The 10,724-nt window shown below is 48.3% G+C and overlaps 1 protein-coding gene across 2 annotated transcripts; it reads right to left on the reverse strand.

The window, feature by feature from the left end:
• Window positions 1–2,260: 2,260 nt before the first annotated feature.
• Window positions 2,261–10,312, reverse strand: LOC102023468 (melanoma-associated antigen D2). Of its 2 annotated transcripts, none has more exons than XM_005401526.2 (12): window positions 10,210–10,312; window positions 8,633–8,706; window positions 7,777–8,262; window positions 6,870–7,178; window positions 6,701–6,764; window positions 6,357–6,436; window positions 5,820–5,914; window positions 5,102–5,181; window positions 4,966–5,008; window positions 4,600–4,662; window positions 3,409–3,523; window positions 2,261–3,004 (listed from the first exon to the last, which is right to left on the reverse strand). In XM_005401526.2, the coding sequence occupies exons 2-12, from the start codon at window positions 8,675–8,677 to the stop codon at window positions 2,576–2,578; spliced, it is 1,809 nt and encodes a 602-aa protein (XP_005401583.1). In that variant the 5' UTR covers window positions 8,678–8,706; window positions 10,210–10,312; the 3' UTR covers window positions 2,261–2,575. The 2 variants fall into 2 exon arrangements, with proteins under 2 accessions (XP_005401583.1, XP_005401584.1); XM_005401527.2 differs by lacking the exon at window positions 10,210–10,312 and adding an exon at window positions 9,584–9,669.
• Window positions 10,313–10,724: the final 412 nt, after the last annotated feature.

Here is a 10,724-nt window from a genome sequence, read left to right on the forward strand (position 1 = left end):
CATGATAAGCTAGTCTGTGGAATTCTGTCAACTTCTTTCTCAAGATATCCCAATAAGTCATCAAACAGAAATTGCCATAGTACAAGGGATGCACGTTACGTATGGGTTCGATATGGATTTACCTTCACATTTAACTTTGAAAACATTTTATTTAGTCATTATTAACCCTGTACTGAATTTAAAAAAGTAAGATTTGCATATATTCTTTTTTATGTATAAAGCATAAATACACACAGCTGTTAAATATATAGTGTACTTGTGGAAGTCTAACTTCACTGGAAGAGGGCACACAAGACAAAATTGTCTAAAAAGCTTCTTCTAGGGTGATAAAGTAGAGAAATTGCTCAAGGAGCTCTGCCCACTCCTAAGCAAGGGGGAGATACATGATAAAATCTAGAATTATTTGAGATTTAATTATTGATAAACTAAAGGAAAGACTTGAAATTGTGGGAGTCCATCCATTACAGCAATGGGGTCCAAACTGATAAAGGTGGCAAAACCAAGAACCAGAAACTGTCCCAACTTCTCCTGCTGTTCTCTCTTCCCCACTCCAACTTTCCCACTTGCCAGGGATCAGACTTTTTAGTTTCCTCCTGTTCCACCTGCCTTCAAGATCCAACTCAGAAATGAGAAGGAAGAGTCCATGCCTTGTTCTGTCAAACTCTTGGCTTTGTGGGAAGTAAGGAGCCCTGCAAGCCTAGTGGCCTGTGGAGGGAACATCAATGGGAAAGACAGTTCTTCAAGACTACGATTCAACGTTAACTCTATCAAATAGTTTAAACCCAATTTTTATTAGAATCAGTTCCTGAGTTCCTCACTATTCCTCCACTACCTTCCATTCCCTATCATCCCTTATCTCCTCCCTTTTTTGACAGACACCACCTGGAAATCTAAGGGAGCCTTTGGAACGGTACCCACAAGAAACCCTTTTTAGAATGCCAAAGCTGCCTTGTCTACCTGTCCTGGGTTCTAGTCAGCCTCCTGAGGAGACCAAAGCCTGACCTTCAAAGAAAGAACTTGTTTCCAGTGAAGACCACCTCAGCAGGAAAATGCAGCTCTCAATTCAGGGTCATAGGCAAGGAGCTATCCTCTGGATGGAGCTTTTTTTTTTTTTTTTTTTTAAATCCTGTTTCCTAAACAAAAAAGGTTTTCTTCCCTTTATTGCTTATGGAGTTTACAGGAGGGAAGAGGTGGCCATTATAAAGATTTCATTGTCCAGGAGACCGGCTCAGTGATTCAGAGCTGGAAACTATAGGAGTTAGACATGGTGAGGGTTTCTTGGAAAGGTCCACACTGTATCTGCCGATACAAGGTGGAGTATTAACAGCCTAAGTGCCCTGTCCCTTAGAAGGTAGTAGAGCTTGGAAAATACCACCTTCAACCATAGGAGAGGACTTTTACACCTGGCTCATAGTACTTCCCCCTTGTCCAACTCCACCGTCCAGGTGATATGACTGTCCTCATGGATAACCTGATACCTATCTCCCCAAGCCATCATCTTTCCCCTTCAACCAACTACCCCATGAACTTAGCCAGATTGCAAAGCCCCTCTGCTGTCCCAAACACAAAGATCCTGCAGTCTGACTAATCCCCAGTTCAACCTTTTTTCTCAACACCCCTCCCTGTACTCATCTCCTTGGTTCCTATACCTGGATTACTGAGCACTGTGCCACGTTCTCCACAAATTAGGGGCTACTTCCTATGTTGGGGCCTCCTACCTGCTCAATATCCTTCCATATTCCTTCTCTAAGTCCTGTTTAGACATCTGCCTTCCCCCAGGCTCTCCTACAAACCATCCCCTCACTCCCTCAGAGACTGGAATGCATGAGTCAGTGTTTAACTCCCCGCTCTTCACTAGCTCCCAGCTTATTGTTGCTCTCCTTCATCCAGAAAATGACCCCTTGTTCCTGTATCTTTCTTTAGGTACCTTTCTCTTTTCTGTTTCATCCAAATTTCTCAAAAGGAGTCTATACATGATGCGCAGTCTCCTCTACCTCTGCTGTTTCCGACTTGCTCCCTTCAGTCCTCTTCTTTAAAGCGTGTCCTCTGTGCCTACTGTCACCAAGACTCCACCCACAGAAACCCTATCTGCCCTATAGGCTAGAGATGGGGGCCCACCTTCTTACAGGGAGGATGTGCTAGTCTTGCTCCCAGGAATCTGTCACCACAAACTAGGCATAGACTGAGGTGGACACTTTCCCCTTTCTTTGAAAATGTGATGACAAAATGTCACAGCCCAGCCCCCAAAAATGCAATCAACTCAGAAACAGCAAATAGATTTAATGCAGTGTCAACTTCAATTGATTGATAGTGGCTGTCTAGAGTGCTGTTTTGAGTAGGTTTCTGAGGGTGCACCCTAGTTTGAAGAGAAAGACTGCTAGAATTAAGGATATCTGCAAACACAACTTAAAAAATCAAAAAGTCAATTGATAGCCACCAAACAGGAAGGAATAAATGCCAAAAGCAGTGCCTTTGTATACTCTCCTTATCATTTGCTACCCTGGGTTTCAGCTTTTCATCCCATCCCCATGAGCCCCAGCTGCCTCCACTGAAACCATGGCAGATACCTGAAATCTCATTTATAGGAGAAACCGCAGGCACCAGAGCTCCCACTGGTGCTGGCACCAGCCCCACCAAGGCCAGCAAAAAGCCCAAACGTTAGAGTGGCAGTCAAGCTGGTGTTGGCACTGAAGCCACCACTGGCACTAGCACCAGCACTGGCACTGGTACCAGTACTGGCACTGGCACTAGCTCCACCACTCTCTTGGGCTTTAGCTTTATCTTCAGCCCCCGCCTGGATCCGGGCCTTGGCCCAGGGTCCAATATCAGCTTCATCCCAGTTACAGGGCCCAGCAGCATTCTCAGACCCAAGCCCAATGCCCATTCGTGCTCTGATCTCGGCTCTCGCCTTGGCTTCAGCTGCAGCCTCAGCTGCAGCCTTCAAATCTGCTTCCATTGCCTCTCGGTACTGAGCTGCCCATTCCTTGGGATCCTTCTTTTGTACCTGAAATGGAAATAGCAACCGCTAGAAGGAACATGAACCCAGGATTAAGTACCTACTATATGCTGGGCACCATGTTGCATGCTATATGTAATAGTAATAATAAGAATAATAATATAATAATAATGTAATTCTGCACCTAATATCTCATCCCTGTACTGACACTTTATTAGCTACATGATTTGAACATGTCACCTACCATGGGTCTGTTTTCTCATATGCTTAGGGCAATGCCATGAGAGTTGTAAAGACTACACGATCCAGACAAGATGCCTGTCACAGCATTTGGCACTAACAGAGGCTCCAGAATGCCCAAATATGAACTGCAGCTGCTGTGCACACAAACCGATCTAGCCAGGGGTACCCCATACTCCCAATATTCCAAGTTCAGGCAGCTCTCCAATTACCTTGCAGGCAAACTTGAGGACTTTCATCTTGCTGGTCTCATAGTAGGAACGTAAGCCCCAGAAGAACTCATACTCAGGGGGATTGCTATTGGGGACTCTAGCATAGTCCAGGTACCTTAAAAATAGAAATTCAAAGTGTTTCCTTCTAGGACTACCAACAGATCACCCATGAATAGACTGGACAGGTTCAAAACGTTCACACCCACACTAAATGATATAGCTTTCCCCCCATTACTGAGTCTTGTCGCATTGGTACTATCCAGAAAACATGTGGAAGTGTATGGAGTAAATGTGTGGGACATTTGCTCAAAGGGAAGTCGTGAGTTTTGTGCTCCTTGTCACAATGACCCTAGATTCCTGTTGGGTTGTTGTAAACAGAGGAGCCATTCTTCTGGCCCCTTGCTCTGAGCACACCCCATGGCAAGGGTTCCCTGGGAGGGCAGGCCAAGCTTTGAGCAAGATCCCCTACAGAAAATGAAAGACTCCAAAGGAACAACAGTCAACCAGGAGCAGCACGTTTCATGTACATTCCTGACCATATGTGGTGCATGGGTGCTGTGAGTGTGCATGTATGTGTGTGTTTGTATGTGTCTGTGATTTGTGTGAGTGCTTTATACTTTCTCCACGATGAACAGAAAGTGAAGAGGGCTGGACTCCAGGCCTAAATGAGCCTTTTATCAGCTGTGGGCCAGGCTCAACATCCCTCTCAAGCCCCAGCTTCTTCAACTGTAAAAGGCAGGTGGGATAACATTCTGAAGTATAGTTATGGAAATGAAATCAGATGTACAAGTCAAGTTCTCAGCATGGCTGTGTGAAGCTACTATTCTAGGGTATTTTTTGATGCAAACTGATTTCTACAAAGCCCTGTTTAAAAGCACAGTAAAAAGAACCAAGTCACTGAATTTGCATAACCCTGAGCAAATAATTCCCCCTTTCTGAGTCTGTTTCTACATACGTATGCGGCTAGTGATGACAATTCCTCTTGCGCAGTTGTTCCGAAGATACATGTGAGAGTCCATGTAAGAGATCAGTAAACATGCAGGCCCTGTTCTGTCTTACTGCCCTCAGAAATAACCTAGCACCTGCACACATGCACACACACACACACGTGTACCCATGCCCATAAGCATGCATGTACCATGGCTTTATCACTCAGTTGTAAGATAGGAAAAATGCATGGAAGACACTTACTTCTGTTTCACAAACTCGTCAGTAATGAGCTTCTTCACATCCCCAAAGAGCGAGTGATGTATCCTGAAAGGAGAGAAAAACAATAAAGCAATAAATACAATTAGGGCTGTGGCACTTCCCAGATCCAGCAGAAACACTTCCAAGGTGGAAAAGAGATTTCAGCAGAGGGGGATGCTCCACAGAAGCTCAAGAGACAATGAGAAGAGCAGAGTTCAGAACCATTTCCCCATCCACCCAGGTCAGAAGTTTGGGGCCTCTACCCAGCCCAGCACCCCCGCCTGCTCCACCAGACCACCAGGTTGATGCAATCCTGGGACTGTCCTCTCTTGCCAAAGGACAACAAGTGCTGAGAGAGCCCAATCATACCCAGGGCGCAGCCCCAACTTGCGCAGCACCTCCCAGATGACAGCTGCAAGGGGAGGCAAGAGGAGACAGGGGTAGAAAATGAGCACGTGGAATTCAGACCCTGGCCACCCATTTGACTGCACACCCAGCCACTCACCCTCACTGGACCGATTTCCGTTCATGAAGATGATGCTAAGAAGCACCATGAGGAGACCCAGCTTGGGTGAGTCCTTGGTCCTAATGAAATAATAGGACAGAAAGTTTGTCGAAGAGCCATTTCAAGGTATACCAGCCAGCTCACTTGGCTAGCATCTCCCAGATACCTCAGACATGGGAGAATTCTGCCCAGTCTATGCTTCCAGCTCTCTGTGACCCCTGGCAAGGTACATAAGCATCATCAGCCATTGTGTCCTCATCAGTAAACAGAAAAAAATCACATCCTATTGCACTGCCAGGTTGTCAAGAAGATGGAAGAATGCCTGTTAATCTGGTGCAGCACACCCAGCAGATGTTAGTTTCTTCTTTCTCAGAGCTTTCAACCCTGAAACAATTGTATGTAATGCCCCAGTCATGATCGAATCATAATAGGAAGCCTTGAGATCTACAAATGACGCCTCAGTAAGAAGAGGCATGTAACAGGTCTGCTTTCCAGGAAGCTTCAGGATACACAGCGAACCTGACAGCAGGAATGTCCCTTCCCAAGGTCCTACACCCTTTAGTCAATCATAATCAGGCACTACTACTGTATGCAGGATGCCAACCACGTGGGAGAGCTGGGACAGAGCCTTTCTAACAAGAGGTCAGGAGAGAGCGCAGAGTATTATCATGGATGAAAGCAGAAGTCCTTCCCCCACCCCAGCCTTCTTCCAGCTTACGTTCCCAGTATGCCTGCATCGGTGGGCTCTAAGGTGCTGAGAAGAATGTATAAGTGATCATTCTTATCAATTTCCTTCAGCTGAATCCCAAATACCTGTAGGTGGGGAGAAAAACATGTAAGATCACAAAAGTCAGCTTTCGAGGCACCCTGAAGCATGTAAAGCACATAGTTAAATACCCAGCACACAGTAAACAAGCAACAAGTGTACTATTATCATTAACATCATCCTTGAGATCATTGGGAATCTAGGGAGACAGAAAGGTGAGCATGTGAATATATAACAGGATGTGTCCTGCAACAGACAGAAGCCAGGACTGTTAGGTGGCTTGAGTCTTGGTTATGATTTCAGCACTTAGTTGCTGTGTGACCCACGGCTGGTCTGTGCCCCTCCCTAGGCTACTGTCTCTCCATCTGCACAGTGATGGGGTTCTATTAGTAGGTATCTTTGATCCCTCCCCACCAGAAGGGACACTGTACACCTTTGTTCCACTCAAGGTTTCCCCAGTGTGCCCAACCCCCAGGGCTGCCCCTTCACCTTCTCCAAGGAGTAGCCTGCTCGTTCAATGATTTCAGGGTACACATCAGTGTATTCTTTGATGATGTCCTTCAGCATGTCTGAAAGGGGAGAGTGTTGCAAGCATCTGGGCTGAAGAGTTGCCAGGTGGCCCTCACGCGCAAGGTATAGACACTTTGTCAACCATGCCATGGGTGACTTAACCAGGTTCTGGGCTTATCAATAGAGATGGCAGCACTACCAAATTAGAACTCTGGGAGAAGAACGGTCTCAGGACTATAAGAGTGAGGGATGCCCCTAGTACATGGGAGAGTGGGCAATGTAGGGCCGAGCTCAGGGAAGGGGGAAGGTTGGTAGGACTCTACCTGAACGTTTGATGGGAATCTTTGTCTGGTCTTTAGCCAACAAGTACTTCACCAAATCATTTGCCTGGGACAAGAAGAAAAGATGAAAAAAAGAAAACCTAAGAGGATGGCCGAGAAGAGGGCTGGCAAGAGAGTAGAAAAGGCAAGATGAGAATGATCGTATTCTTACCCTTCCTTGCAAGAGGGCCACATCTCGAGGTGGTGGTGTTTCAGGTTCTTGGGATGACTGGAGCTTGGCAGCTCGACGGCGAGCCTTGCCCCTACGAGCTTTAGGTGACCTCAGGGAAAGCAAAGCTCTCCGGGCCCAAGCAGCCAATCGAGTCCTTGATGCCCTGCGGGCCCAAAAGGCTATGGGCCCTCTTGAAGCCCTTTTGGCCATTGAGGCCATTAGGGCCTTTGAAACCCTCCGACCACCTGTGGTTCCAGAAGTCTGACTCTGTTCACTGCTGCCATCCTCCTCCCCTTCCAGATGCTTCACCTGCATCAACAAATACGAAGGTCAACATTACCCGGTGAGGCAGGTGATCCTACCTCCTCATCCTCTCTCTTCCAAGAAGTACCCTCTAATCCTGTTCCTATAGTAATAACTTGACTTGCTAGACACAGGCCACGCAGAGTACTGGGTTTACTTCTCACTGATTTCCACTCCAGGGTATCACCCTCCCAGTCCATCAGGAACCTGAGGCTTTTCCTCTTTCTGTGTCCACCAACTGCTCTGTTTGTACCACCCTGGACAAGTCACCTTTCTGTGACTCAGTATCCTTCTCTATAAAACTAAGACGGTAAGATTTAGTTTCAAAATTTAATGATATAACCTGTGTGAATGTGCCTGGGTCAAGGGCTAACACATGGGCAGCTACCATGCAAATATAAACTGCATTACATTAAGATTGCAGGTATGTATATTGCTGTTTCATCTTCCCACCAGTCTGTGAGCTCCCTGAAGTCAGGGATTAGATCATGTTCTTCTCATTGTCCCCTATGCCTTGATAAGTGAATCTTTCTAAATGCTTGTAGAATAAACAACCAAGTGGAGAAGGGTAGAAAAGCATGGGTGGTGACTCGAGAGGTTTTACCTTTCGGGCTTTCTTGGCCTTGACCTTGGGCCGAGTATCTTGATTCTCCTGAGCCTGAGCAGCTGCACCCTCGTGCTCAGGTTCATCTGCTTGAGGCTGAGAAGCAGCAGCCTCCTTCTCTGAAGCCTTTGTATTGACCTTCATATCAGCCACACAGCTGACCTTTTTGGCCTCGGTGGCAGGCACAGCCCGCAAGTCAGTATTCTGTGTCTTGGTGTCAGCTGCTGGACTCTTGCTTTCAGCTGTCAGGCCCTGAGTATCAGTCAGCTGTTTGGCAGGTGAGGACTGGATGGCAGGTGCCTCCTGAGCCTTTGGGGCCTTTGAGACCTTCATGGCCTTCAAGACCCCCAAGGCTTTTGAGACTTTTGTAGTCTCTGAGATCTCTGGTGCCTTTGAGGCCTTTGGTGTCTCTGAGACCTCCAAGTTCTGAGTCACTATCAACAGGGTCTGCATCACTGAGCCACTGTCCTTTTCTGAAGCTTTGGCCTGCAAGAGGAAGCAAGAAAGCTCACTAATCTTTCCACCCCAAACTAGGCAAATAGCTCCAATATTAAGACCACACTTCTCAGGCCTGTACTCACTCCTACTGCAGTGTGCTGTGAGCACCTCAGCCCAACGAGGCCTCCCCTTCCTCTGAGCAAGAACTGATGGTGGAAGAGAAGCTCACCCACCCTCTTTCCCGTTTTTCCTCTATCCTTTCCTCCCCGCACTGGGTGTGTGATGGGGGCAGATGTCCAGGCAAAGATGTGCATGGAAAAGGACAAGTGAGATGGGAGGGGAAGTGCCAAGGGATGCAGAGCAGCAACAGGGGCTGGAGAGAAAAAGCGGCTGGAGAGGGGGTAGAAAGAGACCTTACCTGGAAGCAAGCTGGGCCTGCACCACTCTCGCTTGTGTCAGACATGTCTCAGGTTGGCCTGGCAAGAGCTGAGCCTGAGGGAGAAGGCCTCGGTCAAGTGCAGAGCCTACTGAATGTCCTCTCCCCAGTCTTGCCTGAAGTTGATCCTCACCTTCCCCAGAGCTTCAATCCCCAATTCCTCCCCCACCCCAACGACTCTGTTCTAAGATACAGAAATCCAAAGCGTCTAGGTCTCAATTCTCTGCAGCCGCACCCTCCCTTTCTCCAGGAAGATGTGCCAGCGCGGCAGCTCAGAGGACCCCGCCCCTTTTCCCAGTGCACACCCCCCCAGCCGCAAGTCGGTAGTGCGCATGCGCGTCTGCTGCAGGCCCCCATCTCCGCCCTGTTTGCTTTCCAGCACAAGTCCTTTCTTTGAAGTTCACCATGCACATGCGCACTCGGCAGCTGGCCTGTTTGGCTGACGGCCCTTCTCAACACGCCCCTTTCTAGTGATACATGATGAACATGCGCAGTGGTAACATTCTCAGTCCAGCACCCAGCCCCAATACACGCCCCTCTACAGGTCCGCAGTGTTCTTCAGTCCCGCCCTCTCCGCTACAAGCCTCCCTCCCAAATTATCGCAAAGTCCAGTGGTCCCGGCCCCTCCCCTACTCTCACTCAACCAAGTCCGCTGTGCCTCCTGGTTCTGCCCTTTTTCCTAACAAGCCCACCTCCAAACTGGGAAAAATGCATTTTAGTTCCGCCCCTTCCCAATTACACTCTCGCCCCCTCAAATCTGCACTGAACTAGTGATTCCATTTTAGGCCCAGCCAAACCGAGGCCAGCTCCCTCCCTTCCCAGCCGGATAGATCCGGTACAATCCGGTCCGATTGTAGCAGGTTTTCTCCAGATCCCAGAGGATGGGGCCGACCCCTAGCGGGCTCTCAGCCAAAGCGGGACTCCGCAGCTCACCTCGTGATCCTACAGTTGCCGAGCAGATCTACTCTCCAAGCCTTCGGAAACTCCGAGACTGCCCTCCCCCCTCCAGGCCGGAAGTGGTCCCGCCTCTTTCCGCCTCCCTAGGGGGCCTCCCTTAATCCCAGCCTGTCTGCCCCTCCCCCGCTCCCAGCTCCTCATTCCTTACTTTTCCCCTCCCAGTTCCCTTTGCCTCCCTACTTACTCCCTATCCCCGATCGCTTTTCCTATTTACCTCACAGGATTCCCAATTCCCATTCCTTACACCCTCCTGTGTTACCTATGCACACACTCCCCCCAGTCTTCCTAACCCCTTTCTCCGTGCACTAGTCTGTTCTCTGGATCTTCACGCCCCCTTCAGTATTTCCCTCTCCCCCACGCATTTCCACTTCCCCAACCAACGATGGGGTCCCTGTTTTTCTAAACTCCGCTAGTCTCTGCTTTCCAGTCTATATACACTACAGCCTACTACTTTCCCAGTCGTCCTTATTGCCTCTACCCCACACCTCTGCTCCAGCTGCAATGGTGCAATATGAATTGCCCACCTGCCTGGCTTCGGGTTTCAGGTTAGAACTACTGTCTGGCCACCAGAAAACCCTAAACACTAATCTCAACACCCTCACCTTGTCCTCTAGCAAGTCCAGGATATGTCCGCCTTCTCTCAGTCCGTTTCAAAGTCAGCCTCCTGGACAAGAGCTGCAGACAGCACAACGCAGCCCAGCCCCTTTCCGCAGCCCCCTGCCACCCCCCCACCCCTACCCCCCCCACCTCCGCCTTCTTTGGGGAGGTGAGGGGTGGGGCAATGGGGCCTGCTCAGGGCTGTCTGACGCCAAGGCTCATGTTTATGCCACTATACCAAGATCAGTCTGAAGCCTTTCCAACCTAAACCACCCCCTGAATTCATCCATGGAATTTATTTATTTTGATGTATTTCTTATTGCAAACGTAATATATTGTCTTTGTGAAAATTCAAATAATACAGAAATATGTAACAGACCAATGAAAGACCATCCTTATATCATTCCCCAGCAATAATCACTATTAGCATTTTTATATACATTCCTCCAGATTTTTAAATATTCGTATGCTAATTATTTCGGGGTTTTCCCCCACACATGGTACACAATTCCTGCTATTC

This window comes from Chinchilla lanigera, unplaced genomic scaffold (assembly GCF_000276665.1).
Source record: "Chinchilla lanigera isolate Chin_1 unplaced genomic scaffold, ChiLan1.0 scaffold00074, whole genome shotgun sequence".
Classification (NCBI taxonomy): Eukaryota; Metazoa; Chordata; class Mammalia; order Rodentia; family Chinchillidae; genus Chinchilla; species Chinchilla lanigera.

What these genes read in the sequence shown, in the direction of transcription:
- LOC102023468 (XM_005401526.2), bottom strand. Translation starts at nt 8,677, where the DNA reads ATGTCTGACACAAGCGAGAGTGGTGCAGGCCCAGCTTGCTTCCAG. An exon ending in TGGCCCTCTTGCAAGGAAGG is followed by an intron (nt 6,765 to 6,869) that starts GTAAGAATACGA and finishes TTCTTGTCCCAG; the next exon opens with GCAAATGATTTGGTGAAGTA. An exon ending in CAGGCTACTCCTTGGAGAAG is followed by an intron (nt 5,915 to 6,356) that starts GTGAAGGGGCAG and finishes CCCCACCTACAG; the next exon opens with GTATTTGGGATTCAGCTGAA.